The sequence below is a fragment of the Vicugna pacos genome, chromosome 11 (genome assembly GCF_048564905.1).
Source record: "Vicugna pacos chromosome 11, VicPac4, whole genome shotgun sequence".
In the NCBI taxonomy this organism is placed as follows: domain Eukaryota; kingdom Metazoa; phylum Chordata; class Mammalia; order Artiodactyla; family Camelidae; genus Vicugna; species Vicugna pacos.
Genome location: NC_132997.1, coordinates 84805108 through 84823326, shown reverse-complemented (window position 1 = coordinate 84823326; position 18219 = coordinate 84805108). Strand labels below are relative to the sequence as shown.

Here is an 18219-nt window from a genome sequence, read left to right as displayed (position 1 = left end):
AGCAAGAGAAAAGTTTTAGTTAAAGATACGTGGTAAACCACCTTATATGATCTTGTCCTCTGATACAGGTAGAAGGAAACCTTTCTTCACAAGTTATTCATCTTAGTTAAATTTAAAACGTCAGGAACTTATTCTTTCGCTTATTTTGGATTGTATCATTTGCTTTCATCTGATGTTTAATCACTCAAGAGTAACTGTGTAACCACCTGGTTTTCCAAAGACAGTTTTGATGTATGGCTGTTGGCCCAACATAACAACTGATAGTGCCCCCTTACCATTTCAAAGTGTCCCACTTTATACACTTTAACCATGACCCATTCTTACTGATAACCAAGAACAAATTCTGTAAGCTAAAATTTGGACTCAAAATGTACCTATGGCTTAGCAATAACAGGGATGAAAAGTAAAAGTTATAACAAAAGTTATCAGAGAAAGACTAGATAAATTGTGATGTAGAACAGTTTATCTATTTTAAATGATTCAGTCTTTACAATGAGATGAATTAGAAATATGCAACGTTTATAGCGTTCATTCCAATTGCATCACCCACCTTTTAATAAAAGTACAAATAAAGGTTTTATGTGTATTTTCTCCTCTAAGAGCGTCTATCTTCTACTGTTTTCATTTGTATCCATCAAATCCATAAATTATTTAGCATCTCCCCCTTTTCTCTGTATGATAAAATCACTTGGGATTTTAAAAGTATTAAACTACCAGAAAAAGGATTGTTTGACACTGTCTTGTCATTTTGCTACTTTATATATTAACAAAAAGCAAAGTTTAGAGCTATGCTTTTATAATGTAACATTCTATGCCATAATTCTTTTTTTATTTACTGAGGCTTATGGAGAGACCAAACCTAATTTCTCCCAAAGGACAATTATTGGACATGGCAACTAGTACCACTGCAGTTTTAGGAAAAATATTAGTTCATATGTAGTCATTCAACAATATCCCTTATGGTATTCAAAGTATTTAAATATTAAATATCCCAATTTCACAAGGATATTCCAATTAGAGTCCACTTTAGTTTTGTGTTAGAAGAAGTAATGAAATTCATGAGCCTTTGCAAGGTGACAGTCATACACATGACATATGTTTTATGCATCTTAAAAAAAATTAAATTCCTCAGCTATAGATGGTTTGCCTTTGACATCATGTTCTACATGTAGGATTGTGATCACTTTGCATTTCTGTTCAAACTAACATAAATGAAGGTAGGGGAACCAAAATGTTTAAAAAGTAGTATCTATTTTCATTTTTAAGAAACAACAACCATTAAAAAAAAAGACATTAGATTACGGCCTTTAAAATTCAAGTTCCATCATCTTAATATATAAACACACCTGGATATGAGATTTTTAAAAACCACACATACACACAAGCTCTAGGTAGAGCTGTAATAAACAAATTCCTTTTATAAACAAAACTTTAACTGAAAAGCCACAGTAGATGGAAAAAAAGAAGAAAGGATATTACTTTGTAAAATCCAGTGACATCTACAATAGTTTTACAGCACATTTAAGCATTCTACGGTTTTATATCTTTACCTGCCTTCCACTTCTTAGTTGCTCCTTAAAAAATTGCCAATTACAAATATCGGTTCAACTTCAAACTTACTCCTGATTTTGAGTGCCAGGAAAAGCAAAACAACACTCCGAACTTCTCTCTCAATATTATAGTCTTACTTTAAAAATGGTTTTATTTAAAATACAATGCCCATCTAAATGGAAAAAAAAAACAAGCAGCAATACATAATTATACATAATAGTTATTAATTACATGGGAAGTGTTTTTTCGGATGATATCTAGAATGCACTTGCTCTGTGAGTTTCTTCAATAATTAAATCAACTTAGACTGACACTATCGAAAGTAAGAGTTCTATATAAGGGGCACACATTTACAATACTGCTAGCCTTAAAAGCAGTAAAGCAAAATAAAATATATCAAATAGCACATGCACATCTTACAGAACTTCCACTGAACTATCAATGGCTTCTATGCAATGTGCCTCTTTTCCATAACTGTATTAACAACTACCAAAAAAGGAAAGATGAGATTGAAATCAATGGTACTGAACTGAATTGTTTGAAGCCAGTGCCCCACATGTGGGGGAAAAGTGCATTTAGTTCAGCAGCAATATAGCACAGTGTGAAGATATTGTGCTTAGACGCAGATATTCCAGAACTGAAAGATGTACAAGGCAAGTCAAGATATAAAACCATAGTACACTGTTAAATAACCTTGAAACATACATATATTGCAGTGTTCAAAGAAAAACATTCATTTCATTGTACAAGGCTAGGGAGAAATCCTTAAAGTTACCTATCGTAGTTTATGATATAATAAATACATATCTATATAGCATTGTATATACATATATAGAATGTGTGTTTATGTGTATCTTTTTCTTTTTTTTTTGCCAAATTATTGTTAGTTTTTGTGGATCTGCAACTTTCAGGAAAGAAAATTCCTTTGCACTACCAGTTTCTGTTCCCCTAAACTTAAGAAAAGATATTTATACTAAAAAAGGTCTCAATACCTTCCCCCAACCCAAAGACTCACTTCAGATATGTTGCTTCACAATTGATCAGAGAAACACAATTAAAGGAATTCTAGAATTTTTGACTGTATCTTTTCACTTTGCCAGTTATTTCAACAAGCAAATATCTTTCAATACTTTAATCAGCTGATGCAAATTCTTTAGGATATAAATTCTAAATTTGACTGATTAAAACAGAGCAAATCAAAACCAAAAAAAAAAAATCCAGTGATTTACTCTGACTGTAAACAATATATAAAATTCAAATCTCAAATTTCAAAATAAGTTAAAGAAAAATTCTACCTTTGGGGCCTACAATACTATAAAGATCTGACAATTGGTAAGGGGAAAATATGTATGAAAAGTTGCAACAAAATTGTTTGCCCATTATTTTCGCTAAGAGAAAGTATATCTAACTATACTACCTCTGGCCCTTAAATTTAATAACTTCATAATTTGTTGGCAAATGTTTTAAGCAAACTGGCGTATCCTATTACACAACAGAAAAACATCCATCAAGTTCAGCAAAGAAAACTTATATAAGCCTTTTGTACAGAATTTTAAAAATCTAAATGGCTATGATTCCTCTATTAGCAGAAACACATAATGCAGTCTTTATAAATCTGCCAAATATATCAATATCTACATAAATAGATACAGATATAGATATGAAACATTAATGGCAGTCTATTTTTGAACAGTGTGTGGGACCAGCAGATTTGTATCAGACCATGGCACGATATGGACCCTGCATCTTTAGGAACTGAATGATGAAAGAAGGACCCCCAGCAACAATCTGAGGCGGAAGGTGACTGAGTGGACAGTTCTCAATACTCATGATTGAAAGCTTGCTGCAAAGAGCCAGCTCAAAGGGAAGGCTATGCAGGTTGGGGTTGTCATTCAAATACAGTTCTTCTAGATTCTCCAGTGTACCTGTTTTAAAACAAAAAGAATTATTTTTAAAAAAATTAATTACTATTTAAAAAGTTCAACTGGGCATGATGCTATCCTGGACATTATGTATACTAAATACACATTTCCTCTTACTCTCTTCTCTTAGTTTTAAAACTCTCTACAGCTGTGGATCTCAAACTTCGCTTCATACTCAAATAAACTGGGAAGATTTAAAGAATCCTGATGTCCACCAGAATCTCTTCCTTTATGGCTAGTTTTCAAGCTTGGAATTTTTAAAAAAATATATACTTATCTCAAGAGATTCTGTTTGGAACACCTTGGCATCCATGTGTATTTTTTCAAAATTCCATGGGTAAGTTTATTATATAGTCAGTCCCTAGAATCACTTTCTTGTTGGAGAAAATGTGATGATCCCCTTATTAATTTCTCATGAGAGGTTTTTGTTACTTTGTATAAATCTTTCACTGAATTATCACATACTTGGCAGTAAGCCAAAATCAATTTATGTAATTTAAAAATTTTTTCTTAGACTGTCTTAGGATACTCATACTTTCTAGGCAAATGTCTCAAGCAATTGCATGAGGCCAGCTGAATAAATATACTAGAAATAAAAGTGTAAAGTTGCCTTGTATGTTTCCAGTTTTTAAATGTCAAAATTTGTAATATTTGATAGTGGTATATAGAAAACTAGTAAGAACAGCTACCAAGTAATGGATTTGTTTACATTTAAGATTTTGTTTATTATTCAGTGCAATCTTGCTATGAGGGGTTACTATTATCCTTATTTTACAGGTAGGAAACTTGACGTTTAGGGAGTTTCTGTACCTTATCCAAAGCCACAGAGCCAAAGCCAGTAGGCAGAAGAGCTAGATTTTGAATTACCTATTTTACTCCAAAACCATTCTTTTTTATTTTTTTACCCAGTGGAGGTATTTAGGATTGAACCCAGGATCTTGTGCATGCTAAGCATGTGTTCTACCACTGAGCTATACCCTGACCTGCCCCAAAACTACTCTTGACCACTAATCTATAGTGCCTCTGGGACAGCATGGTATAGATGAGAGAACATAGTACATGGGATTACTAATTTAAGAACTACTATGTGACCTTAATTGATTAACTCTCTTTGTAAAGCACTGCCAAAAATTCAAGGTGTTCATGTTGATAATATGAAATAACAGATATGAAAACACTTAAAAAAATTCTAAAGTACTCAACTATTAATTTTAATCAAATATTAATATCAATCTTAAAACCGCATAATGAAATGTTCTTTTGGCATAAGACTAATTTAATTCAAGCCTGTGTAATTTTTAAATTTGGAAGAAATATAAAATAACTCTTCAAAATTCAGGTTAAAACTATTGAAATATAAGTATGCTAAAACATTCTCAAATACTATATTAACCCTAACACCCCATAAAGAAACCTAATCAAAACCAACCAACCAACCAACCAATCACTACTGGTGCTCTATAAAAAAAAAAATTCTGAGCTTGGTGTAACCTGATTAAGTTGACAAAAACAGTAGATTCGTTGTATTTATCTGAAATACTACTTGAACACAAAAGCAATTTATTAGTACAGAGTCAAGTGTCCAAAGGGTTCATACCAATTTCCTCAGGAAGATGAGTAAGTAGGTTCTCTCCAAGGCCTAGATGTGTGAGATTGGTAAGGTGACCAATGCCTCTGGGAAGAGTGGTCAACTGGTTGTTTGTCAAGACTAATTTCTAAAAGATTAACAAAATAAAAGACGGTTACATACATATTTCCTACAACTGATGTAAGTTTAAAAAGAATACAACTACTAAACCAAAAAGATAAATTAACAGGGAAATCAGATTGGATAAGAATTATTAAATAGTTTTCTTTCAAAAAATACCATTTGTTAGGAAGACAAAAGCAGATAGATTACATGAACATAAAATTCAGCCCTAATGCTATAATAGGAAAATCTACCTGCTCCAAGAACAGGAGGAAATGTGCAATTTGGAATGCATTCCCAAACTTTAATCATCTATCTATAAAATCATCAAGATAGTATTTTACCTGTAAATCTTTAAGATAAGCAATTTCATTTGGCAAGGATTCCAATTTGTTCTCCTCTAGATCCAATTCTCTTAACTTCCTAAGGTTTCCAAGACCATGGGGAAGCTTCTTTAGAAGATTGTTTGATAATATTAGAACCTAAAGAGAAATTACTGATAAACGTTTGGCAGCTCATGAAATAGAATTATACAATACCATTGTGTGACTTAAAATTTACTGAGTGACACTAATTTTCTAAACAGTGAATATTAAGGGTAATGTTTAATTATGTAACATAAAACATTAAACGTATTATTCTTTAAAAAAAAATCACCAGTTACTAGAAACAAAACATTTGATTTAAGTCAAAACTAATGAAAGCAAAAGGAAAAATTTAATTTTAACTAAATTACAAAAATATAAAGTTATTAACTACTTACACTAAGGTTCATATAGTAATGGTATTTTGATACTAAATAGTTACAAATATCTAATAGGAAACCAATTATTTGTTCAAAACTCCTTACAAATCACCATTTAAGGGAGATAACAACTGACTTCTAAACTGCCCAATATCAATCCATTACAGTTGTTATTTGTGGTGTATTTATTACATTGCAAGGCATCCTGCAATATCTTGAAGAAGGAAAATAAACAAAGGTCAAAGACAGTAGTCCTTAGTCTCAGAAAAGTTACAATGGAAGAGGTTTAGGTAGGGAAACAATACTGGCTAATGGGGATAGTGAAAGGAGCGCTGAATGAAAAGATCTAAATCAGGTTCTGGCTGATTTTTTATGACCACATATTTCCCTCAAAGTTGTACCACTATATAATGAAATAAAACATACACAGTAAGACCAAGAAAATAATACTAGCAGCTATCACTTACTGAGTTTACTATTATTTGCAGGGCACTAAACTAAATGCAAAATAATCATTATTGTATTATTATTGCAAACTACAATTTTATGAGGAAAATACTATTATTCCCATTTCACAGTGAGGAAACTGAAGCCTGTGCATGTTCAATCCACAAAGAGAAATAAAAGTGGAATTGTTTGATTTCTGTTTGGTTTCAAAGATCCTGCTTTTAACATTATTACACCATACTATTTTACCTCACCAAATACAATAATAAAAGATTAAAGAAGTTAGATTTTTTTTAAAACATGGATACAGAGGACATTAAAAAAATACTTGTTTACTATTAGTAAGCTTTTTCTTCAAAAGAATGAACATTCTAGGGACTCAGAGGCAGGAGAAATCATTTCTGACTGAGGAGGTGACAAAAAGATGGATCTTTAATTATGAAAAATAATTTAAAAGAAAAACTTAAGGGGATGAGAAGAGAGTTCTAGATATTGAGAACAATAAGACTAAATGTACAGAGCTAGAAATATGCCCACATTTCCAACAAAAAATAATCAATTTAACTAGTAAACAAAGGAGGTGGGTAATCAGGATGGAAAAGTAGGTTAGAATTAAACAAAGGGTTCTGAATGCCAATCTGAAGAGCTCATAATTATTTTGGTAGACAACGGTACAGCATTCTTAAACAGAGTTAAGGAAAAAAAAAACAATGTTCTAAAAGGTGCTAAGTTTAAAAAAACTCTTTCTTTCAGATACTTTATAGCATTCAAACCTACCAACTTTTAGTGGGCAAAGATAATTCAAAAGCATTGAGCCCAGATTAAGTTAACACGTCATCCTAATAGGGTTGCATGTTTAAGAGAGCACCAACATTTTTCTTTTTCTTTTTTTAAATTAATTTATCTATTTTAATGGAGGTACTGGGGATTGAACCCAGGACCTTGTGCATGCTAAGCATGTACTTTACCAATGAGCTTCACCCTCCCCCAAGAGAGCACTAACGTTTCTAATTGTGATCTTTACCCACTTAAAAATTGTTTATTTTAATTGGAAATTTCATGAGTGAGATAACTAAGGAGTTCTAGATGCGCTTTTGTACTCACTTCAAGAGAAACCAGACCAGACACATCCTCAGGGATCTTTGTGAGCTGATTAGTAGCTAAATTCAATTCTACCATACTGGTCCAAGTTCCAAAATCCAAGGGAAGTGATGTCAGCTGATTGTCCTGGCAAAGACAGAAAGAAGCATTCAAGATAGAACCACAAAAACAAAGCTCCACATATACCTCCCTACAGAAAGAGAATTCTTAATTAAGCAGACAAATTCACTTCCTTTTGATGTCTAATTATAGAAAGAAAAAAAAAAAAACCTCTAAGCCTCCAAAGTTTTTCATGCAGTATTTTTAGGTTTTTATTTTAAGGTTAAACTTGAAGTCTGTCCCTATGTGATTATCTGTACGGATATGGAAAAATACACTATACAGACCAACACTTGAGATTTCAAAGATCCCGGTGATAAATATGATGTTTTCCCCATTTCACAATAATGTATAGAAATCACTGAATAAAACGTGGATGCTCATGAGCACAAAGGAAGAAGAAACATCAAATCATAGCCCACAAAGAAACCAGACAAGCTCAGTAACTCAAAGTATCCATGATTTTACTTTAAAAATCCGTAAGATGATAAAAAAAAAACCTATTTACCATTGAATAATAACAAACGATGAAACAATATGATCTTATGCTTGTTTAAAAATTAGATATAGCTAAACACAGAAAAAACTGTGAAATATATACCAGTGATTCACTAGTTTTTTTTCCTGCTTCTTTACATCCACTAATAAAACAACTCTTACCTCACTGTTGTGTGTTGGGGGTATCGGTATTGAGAGGCGACCATCAGCACCCCATCCCATTTGGGTATCAATGATATACGCCAATATGTTAACAGTGATATTACCTCTCAGTGGTGGGAATTTTTTATTTTATGTCCTTTCTGTTCATCTGTATTTAAATTTTTTTCTGCAATGTACATGAATTACCCAGTCTCATTTTACACAAAATCATCCATACGAAATCCCAAGGAGAAAACATCCATTTGAAAGCCAAGTTTTTCTTTTATTATAATATTTAAACTTATTACCTATGTATTTTAACATTTAAACTTATTATCTACCTCTGCCCAAACTACTGATTGTTAATAGTATAATAAAGCATTTTCATTAAAAAATTTACTATGGGTGTTTATATAAGAAGAAAATGTTAAGCATTATTTTGACTTCTTTCAAGAAAAATTTTTGTTAAACATTTGTCACAATTTTGAAGAAAAATTTAGTCGAAAGCTCTATGCAAAGTTTTATTATTTCATTGAAAGCAGCAAGCCTTTCCAAGCTAACATATTACAATAACATCATATCCATAAAAATGTTGAACCAAATGAACACCTAGACTGCTGTCTAAGCCTCGTATTATAAACTGAACATTCAAAACAAATGCCATTACCACTGCTATCATATATACAGACTAGTTAATAATACATTTTATACTTGTTTAAGATTATCTTTAATTTTCACTAGTTTACTTATTATATACTTCCAAACAACTACTATAAAGAATACATATACTTATGAACAAGTATAGATAGAATTTAAAAACTGTACATTTAGACTGTAGTTTAAAGGATCGCAATTATGTTGAAATGGTTCATCAAAGACAAAAGGATGTAGTACGATATAATATAAAGAACACTATACCTGGAAGCAGGAAATTTAGGTTTCCTGGATTCCTACCTCAGCCATGAATTAGCTATATGGCCAATTTACTTACTACCTCTGGGCTAAAGTTTATTTGCTACAAATTAAACCCCTGCACAAATCATTTTTCATTTCTTTCCTCCTTTTGCAATAAAATTGTTTTTCCTTATTACAAATGTGACACTCATTCTCTGTAGAGAATACAAATAAGCAAAAAAAAACCAAAGATCACCCATCAGGAGAAAATATTTGCAAATCATATATCTGATAAGGGATTAACATCCAAAATATGTAAGAACTCATACAACAGCTAAAAAGCCCCAAACAATCCAATTAAAAATGAGTAAAGGATCTGCATAGACATTTTTCCAAAGAAGACTTACAGATGGTCAACAGGTACATGAAAATGTGCTTAACATCACTAATCATCAGGGAAATACAAGTCAAAACCACAATGAGATATCACCTCATACCTGTCAGAATGGTTACTGTCAAAAAGACAAGAAATAACAAGTGCTGGTGAGAATGTGAAAAAAAAGGAACCCTTGTGTACTGTTGGTGAGAATGTAAATGGTCAGCCACTATGGAAAACAGTATGGAGGTTCCTTAAAAAAATTAAAAATAGAACTACCATATGATACAGCAATTCCATTCCCAGGTATTTTTCCAAAGAAAATGAAAACACTAACTCAAAAAGAAATATGCATCCTCACATTCACTACAATATTATTTACAATAGCCAAGATATGGAAACAACCTAAGTGTCCATGAATGAATCAATGGATAAAGATGCAGTATGTGTATACAATGGAATACTATCCATTCTCACTTGTTGAGGACATGGATGAGGGCATTATGCTAAGTGAAATAAGTCAGAGAAAGAAAGATAAATATCATATGATCTCACTTATATGTGTAACCTAAAACAAACCACCAACCACAAAAACCAAGCTCATAGATACAAAGAACATACTGGTTGTTGCCAGAGGCAGTGGGTAGAGAGTGGATGAAATAGATGAAGAGAGTCAAAAGGTACAGACTTCTAGTTATAAAATAAATAAGTCAATGTACAGCAAGGTGACTATAGTTAATAATATTGCATTGCATATTTGAAAGTTGCTGAGAGCAAATCTTAAAAGTTCCCATTACAAGGAAAAAAAATCTCCAACTATGTATGCTGATGGATGTTAACTAGACTTACTGTGGTGATCATTTAACAATATATACAAATATCAAATCATTATATTGTACGTCTGAAACTAATATAATGTTGAATGTCAATTATACTTCAGTTTAAAAAGACAGAAAAAGAAGTGCCTACCCATAAATAGTTCTGATATTCAAAGATAAACATATTTTGGTAAACACTGGCCATATGTATGCATATAATATCTATAGTTATTTAATATGTAATTGAACACATTAAAAACAGCTTTTAAAAACAACGTATGCAAAGAGAATCTTATATGCTTAACTTCGTCCTATGTAATAAATTAAGTATATTTCAACTGGTATTTAATATTCTTCTAAAGTATTACTTTTAATGGCTTCATAGTGTTCCACTGATATAATACTTTTAAGAAATGAAATCCCTATTAATACCAAGAAGTCAGTACAAATTAAACAGAAGGCTCTATAATAAATATCCCTACAACTATGCTTTTCTGGACATTCACGAGTTTTTTAAGACAAACTGCTAACAGTATGTATGGTTCTAAGCTATTTGTTATCTAACACAAATTGTCTTGAATTAGCCTCATTATCAGTTTCAAAACCATCAGCAAGAAGCAAGTACCCATTCTCCACACTGATAAAACAAACCATAAATACTAGCAGAAGTAATACTAGTCACAGCAGTTTTTTCCCCCAATACAAATAGAAGCTTACCTTCATATTCAGCTTACTTAATACTTTTGCTCTGGAGAAAATTCCAAATGGGATTTTATTGATTCGATTGTGTTCCATGTTGAGGGAATAAATGGTGGAAAACTGAGATGGACCACCTACTGGATATAACTGGAAGCAATTTCTAGCTAAGGTCAAACTATTCAGTTTCACAAGACTTGATAAAAGACTCTGTAAAAAAATGAAATAAACATAAGAATTAGAACTGTAACAGGACTTACTCTGTAGAGTACAGAGCAACAATCCCAAACAGAAATGCTTCAAAGGGCCTCGCAGGTAACAAATCACAGAGACTGGATGGGCCAGTTCTGTGATGCCTCATCTAGAATGAATACTCAGCTCTAACTAATTGTTGCCTTGCAGGAACATGGAGCCAATGTAGTCAGATTTCCAGATTTTACAAGAAACATGGAATTCATTTACTTATATTAAATCTCCTGATTTTTATGCGTTGGCTTCAACTTATTTAAAACACTCTATAACGTAAAGAAAATACGTCTGTGGGTAAGAGGTGTTTCATGGGTGGCCAGTTTGAGACCTTTATAAAAGCAGAAAAGTTGGTATCAGAAAGTCCTAGGTCTGAGTCTTGGCTCTGCCACTTGCTGTGTGACCAGTCTTGTCCAGGCCTTAAGTATCTATCTCTCTAAATTATTATTAAGATTGACATAATGCAGAGTAAGTTGTCACTCAGTGATTTAATGGTTCCTTTTAGGAATATTAAATTCAGAAGATAATAATACTTTCTGATATTGTATAATACTCTGCTTTTCTATACGGTAAAATTTCTGAGGGAATACATCTATCAAACAAGTATTTACTTAGCATATACCCATTCCTTCTTACTTTGGTCTCCCACCATATAACCACAGTGCTAGGTGTTTAGGTATTATAAAAGAATCCTTGCCGTTAAGAAGACTAAATTCCATTTAGAGAAATAGAGCACACATACAGGAAAAAGAAAATAATACAAAACTGTATATAATCGAAAACAAATTATATAGCATAGCTTCTTGCTATACAAAGTCTGGTTCAAGGAAGCGTTAGCATTCCCTGGAAGCTTGTTAGAAATGTGGGCTCTGATGCCCCTCTCCTACAGAATTATCCTATGAATCTTAACAAGGTTCCCAGGTGATCTGTATGCTCATTAATTTTTGAGAAACACTGGTACAGGCTATAAAATAGTTTTGAATCCTGGTCCCATCTTTTAGCAGCTTGTTACTCTGAGCAATTATTTCTCTGAACCTTAGTTTTAGTCACTGTAAAATAATGATGCCTTGTTCTATAGGATGTAGTGAAGACTTTTTAAAGAAATAAAATACATAAATAGCTTTATAATACCTAGCATTATAATAAGTACTCAAATTTTAAGTCCCTTCTTTATTTAAATTCAAAGAAAAGAAGAAATACTGGAATAACTGGGAAAGCAGGAAGGAGTCTGAGAGGGAGCCAGATCCTAAAGGATGAAAAAAATTTTAAATACTCAGAGAAGTAGAAGAAAACATTTTGGATTGATGTAAAAGCCCAAGCAGGGAGAAAACAAACACTGTGAGGTGTGTGTTTTAAGTAATGTTCAAATTTCAGCTGTCTACCATGAGGAAATTGAATACTTAGTACCTGAGGTGTCAGCTGATCTGCAAGGCCTGCTGAAGAAGTAAGATAGCTGCATAACTGAAGGTGTAATTGCACAGTGAACTGAAACTTGTTCTTTATGATCAATGTTAAGAAACTATTCAACATTTGTTAATTGCTATAAACAGAAACAAGAAAAAACACAGAAAGAGAAACCTTTACATGACACTCAAATTGGGAGAACTGTCTACATCCTGCTTTACTGAAAATAAAGTTCTACTGAGTCTCATGGCAAAAATATTATTTCTATTATTCTTACAGTTGACTTGCTTTATTAAACTGATATTCTATGAAAACATGTTAACATCTGAGGATATTTGAAAAGGGGCAACAAGAATGTGCAGCTCTCCAACCTTTCCTGCTTAGGTCATATTATGAAGCTTTGAGATAGCTTATCATTGCTTTAGAGTCAGACACGTCTGGGTTCCCACCTCAGATCTTCTACTTACCACTGTTGTGATCTTTGGTGAATTAATTAGATAATCAATATATCTCTCAGGATATTCCCAGAAAAAATATTTAAGGTGACAAATTTAGCCAAAAACATGACTTCTCTTAAGTCTTATTTCCCAAGTTGATGAGAATACCCCCAATAACTGGTAGGATTATTAAGACTTAAATGGAATAATACATGTAGAGCTCCGAGCCTTATGCCTTGAGCATATGTGCTTAAATTTATTACATTCCTTTTCCTTTTATGTTTATGTCTACATTAATACCAGCCTATTTTTGGATAGTCTTCAAATGCAAAAGTATATCCTCATTTTGCCAGCTCTGATTTCAGCAATATAATGAGTCCCAGGTGGAAACCACTTTCTTGATTTTTCTTGCCTAGCCCAGCTTGAATGTCTACTAAGTGCTATCTAATGGATTTTGTTGTTTTTCTTACTGTGATTACATGCAGATAATTACACATTTGCATTCGGAATATGCTACTTCCAAAGTACAGACTACTTTTAAATAAAACTTAATGTTTTCCCATATTTGAACCAGGCCAATCAAGGATCTCCCCCATAGCTTCCCTATCTGAAAACGGGCCTATTTAAACGCACACACACACAAACATACACACTCTCTCTTCTTCCACAGCCAGATTGAAGAGAGCTGTCTTCTTTATAATTCTCTTATTGAAAATAAATTCTGACTTAATTCAGTCATAAAATATTATATATGAAACACTTAGCACAATGTCTGTATCCTAATAAGTACCTCATAATTATTAGTTTCCCTTCAACGACAGTATGACTGGATATATAAATATTAAAATTTCTCACTTGGTGAAATTTGATATACACCCAGTCTTTATATTTAGACACACTGACATTGTAAAAGGAGTCAGTTTTACTTAAGCTCATAAATCACACCCTAAAAGAATCTCAACAAGGTCTAATTAATGTGCTAATTATTTGCCTTATGGTTCTGACACTGTTAGAAAAGAGGATGACATTAAACAGTAGAACCTCACCCATTTTGATCATTCTAAATTGCCACTCTCATAGAAAGACAAAAATCCAGACAGCCCAGCTGTCAGGGCTATAACTACACTCTGTGAATTCTATTCCTTATCCCACTTAGACTACTACTAACAATGGTACTCTTTTGCCACAGGTGAGATGCTGTCATAGTAGCTTTGGTGAATTGGTCTAACCTAGAAACTATAATTCTGAGAAACTTATTTTTGTACTCTGATCAAGCTGTTTTCTGAAAACCCAAGCACCCAGATTAATAGGAATCAAATTAATACGTGCTACTTTATTTCTGTATCTCTAGAAAACAAATCAATTGAATAAATGTATTTGATAAACTAACTGCTACAATCCTATAGTTTTACCTACTCAAACTGTTCATTATAAATCAAAGCATATATCTGAAAAACATTTATCCAAAGAAACTTTATTTTTTCCCCAGACTTCAACTGAAATCATATTTTAAACATAATATATACTGTTAAATATCCAAGTAACTTTTCTTTAGATAGACAATAGACAGTTAAAATTCTTTTTTTCCCTCCTTTTTCAGTTTCATTAGGTAGAATTATTACAGTTGGACTGCACATACACATTATGCATGTCAATACATATAGACAGTATATTGCACTTTTTTTAGTTTACATATATGTACTAATTATTGTTTCTAAGAACAGATTAATCTTTAGCTTTTTAAACTTACATAGTTATCAAAGGAATAAAGTCAACTACAAAATAATAATCAACAGAATGCGGTAAGCTAATCATAAAGGAAAGTCAAATGTGAAAAGCACCTTTATTCTTAATTCAAATACACATAAACTTGGGAAAATCAATAATAGCCTAAACATAATAGGGCCACTTCTATAAGATAATTTTAATTATTAGAAAAAAAGATTTTGCAAAGTTCAATCAATCCATAAATCCACAATTTCTTTCTTTTAGTTGTTAGAATACTGCTGTAAGATATTATGCTCGAATAACTACAAGGAAATATACAAGTTGTTGTGTGTGCTACAACAGTAGGTAACAAAACAAGAAAAGGTAAGAGTAAGACAAAGTTAAGAAAGACAATTTTTAAAAAAGTATTGCATCTTGCCCAATTAATCTGTAAGCGAAGTAAGTGAAAATATTTTTCTAATAGGACCAATAAAATCCAAATTTAAAATAATGTGTTAAAAAAATAACAGATTTTGGTAACTGGTATATGCTGAACAGGATTTAATATTACTCTATAAACAGGGTAATAATTTGGGTCAGGAAGGTTGCAGCTAGTATTAATCTTGATAATAAAAAGTGCATTCTATGTAGTCTATTCTTTTCACTTATCATCTTTCTACAGTATCTTTTTTTATAACTGAACTGGGTTGGTGTAGTTGAGCTTTAAAACCCGCCATTCAACTTTTCCATAATAGCTTTTATTGTCAAGTCCCAAATAACATAAAAAAGATTTACATGGTGCTACAGGGTGATTTTCCACCTTGGTTTCTGTTCCCATAGTTACACATACTCTTTCTTCTTTGGAATTTTTATCTTAGTGGTGGGCTATATGTCCACAGCATACCCATTATTTAAGCAATCTCAATCATCAAATTATTTACCCGGTTGTAAAGACTGACTAGTTTTCCCTTCATTATCTTGCAGATTTGTTTCAACAATTTACACAAGGGGAGAGTGTATAGCTCAGTGGTAGAGTGCATGCCTACCATGCATGAAGTTCCCGGTTCAATCCCCAGTACCTCCATTAAACTAAATAAGTAAATAAATAAACCTAATTACCTTCCCCCCCAAACAAACAACAACAACAAAACCCAAACGTATATTTAAAAAAAAAAAAGTTTACACAATCCACTTCTTACCTCTGGTAAAGTAGAAATGTTATTGTTCTCTAAATTTAATTCTTCAAGTGCACTGCATTTGGCCAATGATCTGGGTATTGCAGACAGTCTGTTATATCTCAGACCAAGACGACTTAAACTGGACAGGTTTCCTGTGAACACAAAATGGGGAATTCATTTTTTAAAAATCTGATGAGCCTGTCACTGTCTCAGGCTATGAACCAGGTATTTATGAATTACTCTGAAGCACTATTTCAGCAAGATTCTTAACTTCTAGTACCAAGAAACTACATATTACACTCTTATTAGGATGAAATTGAAATCACTTTTTTAAAAATGAATTATTAGAAAGTATTGGCATATTTTAATAACATTAACCTTTAGATAAGGCCTAATTGAATAACATCAAAAGTAGTGGATAGTTTTAATTTATAATAGTTATCCCATTTGCATCTATGTGATGATGATCAAATATAGAACAAGTGGTTATATATAAAAATAGACATGTAATTCTGAAGAAATTTCTAAATTTCTAAAATGAATTTTAGAATTTCTAAAAAAATTCTAAAATTTCCAAATTTCTAAAATTTCAACATATAAGATGCACAATTATTTTGTAAGATCAGAAAGGTTCAATATTTTCCATGAATTTAAATATAAGCATTCCAAAATTTCTTTGAAAAGTTAACCTGATGGTAAAAAGTTTCCCAAAATAATTTTTTTAATTGCAAACAGAAGTGAAAGTTATAATCTCTCCTATTATCCAAGCATAGATATCCAGCTTGAACACAAATTTGCCCTACTGAATACCTAAAAAAGCAGTGCAGAAAAATAGGCATTTTCTAGTTTTATTGTCAAGACTACATGGCAAGTTACATGTAACCTACACAGATGAAAATGGTATCTACTATCATAAAAGGTTTAAATCAAATTTAACTTTCCAAACAATATACATCTTTTAAAAGTTCATTTTAATACCAAAAAAAGGTAAGAGTAATGAGAATTTAGTTCAATGTATTTCACTGTCATGGTTCATTAATTTCTTTTCTGATTTCAAATTGCAGTTGTTGCTGTAACATTTTTAAAACAGGTTAAAATGTCAAATGTAGCCTCTAGTTTTAAATTAAACAGTATTACCAGTGTTAGAAATTACAGGAATACTTTCTTTGCACTTCACTTTTTTGTGCTTCACAGATGTGGCATTTTTAATGCACTGAAGGTTCATGGCAACCCTGCATTGAGCAAGTCTATTTGTGTCATTTTTCTAATAGCATTTGCTCACTTAGTGTCTCTGTAATTGGTAATTCGCGCTATATTTCAAACGTTTCTATTATTATCATACTTGTTATGGTGATCTGTGATCTTTGATGTTAATACTATAATTGTTTTGGGGGTATCAGCAAGACAGTGAATTTAATTGATTAATGCTGCGTGTATTCTGACTGCTCCACTGACCAGCTGCTCCCCTGTCTCTCTCTCCTCTGAGATGCAACAATATTGAAATTATGCCAGTCAGTAACCCTGCAGTGGCCTCTAACTATTGTGAAAGGAAGAGTTGCATGACTCTCTAAATCAAAATTTAGAAATGATTAATTGTAGTGGGGAAGGCAATGTTGAAAGCCAAGATAGGTTGAAAGTTACGCCTCTTGCACCAAACAGCCAAGTTGTGAATGCAAAGGAAAAAGTTCTTGAAGGAAATTAAAATGCTACTCCAGTGAATATATGAATGATAAAAAGGAAAACAGCCTTATTGCTGACATGAAAAAAGTTTTAGTGTTCTAGATAGAAGATCAAACCAGCTACAACTTCATTTAAACCTCATCCAGAGCAGGGCCCTAACTCTCTTTAATTCTATGAAGGTTGAGAGAGGTGAGGAAGCCGCAGAAGAAAAGTTAGAAGCCAGCTGAGGTTGGTTCATGATGTATAAGAAGCCATCTCCATAACCTAAAAGTCAAGGTGAAGCAGCAAGTGATGATGTAGAAGCTGCACCAAGTCATCCAGAAGATGTAGCTAAGATAATTAATGAAGGTGGCTACACTAAACAACAGGTTTTGAATGTAGACAAAACAGCCTTATATTAAAAGAAGATGCCATCTAGGACTTTCACAGCTAAAGAGGAGAAGTCAATGCTTGGCTTCAAAGTTTCAGGCAGACTGACTCTCTTGTTAGGGGCTAGTGCAGCTGGTGACTTTAAGTTGAAGCCAATTATGACAAACCTAGGGCCCTTAAGAATCACAATAAATCATATTCCACCTGTGCTCTACAAACG

The 18219-nt window shown here is 32.3% G+C and overlaps 1 protein-coding gene across 5 annotated transcripts in view; it reads right to left on the bottom strand.

Moving 5' to 3' along the window:
* Window positions 1–1388: 1388 nt before the first annotated feature.
* The window catches only part of SHOC2 (SHOC2 leucine rich repeat scaffold protein), an 81943-nt gene continuing 65112 nt past the window's right edge, over window positions 1389–18219 (bottom strand). For all 5 annotated transcript variants that reach the window (XM_015235949.3, XM_072971868.1, XM_006200206.4 and 2 more), the window contains 6 exons: window positions 15972–16102; window positions 11000–11188; window positions 7460–7582; window positions 5508–5645; window positions 5071–5188; window positions 1389–3476 (listed from right to left, as the gene is read on the bottom strand). In XM_015235949.3, coding sequence (XP_015091435.1) covers window positions 3268–3476; window positions 5071–5188; window positions 5508–5645; window positions 7460–7582; window positions 11000–11188; window positions 15972–16102 — 908 coding nt within the window. In that variant the 3' untranslated portion in view covers window positions 1389–3267. The remainder of the gene's footprint in view (window positions 3477–5070; window positions 5189–5507; window positions 5646–7459; window positions 7583–10999; window positions 11189–15971; window positions 16103–18219) is intronic.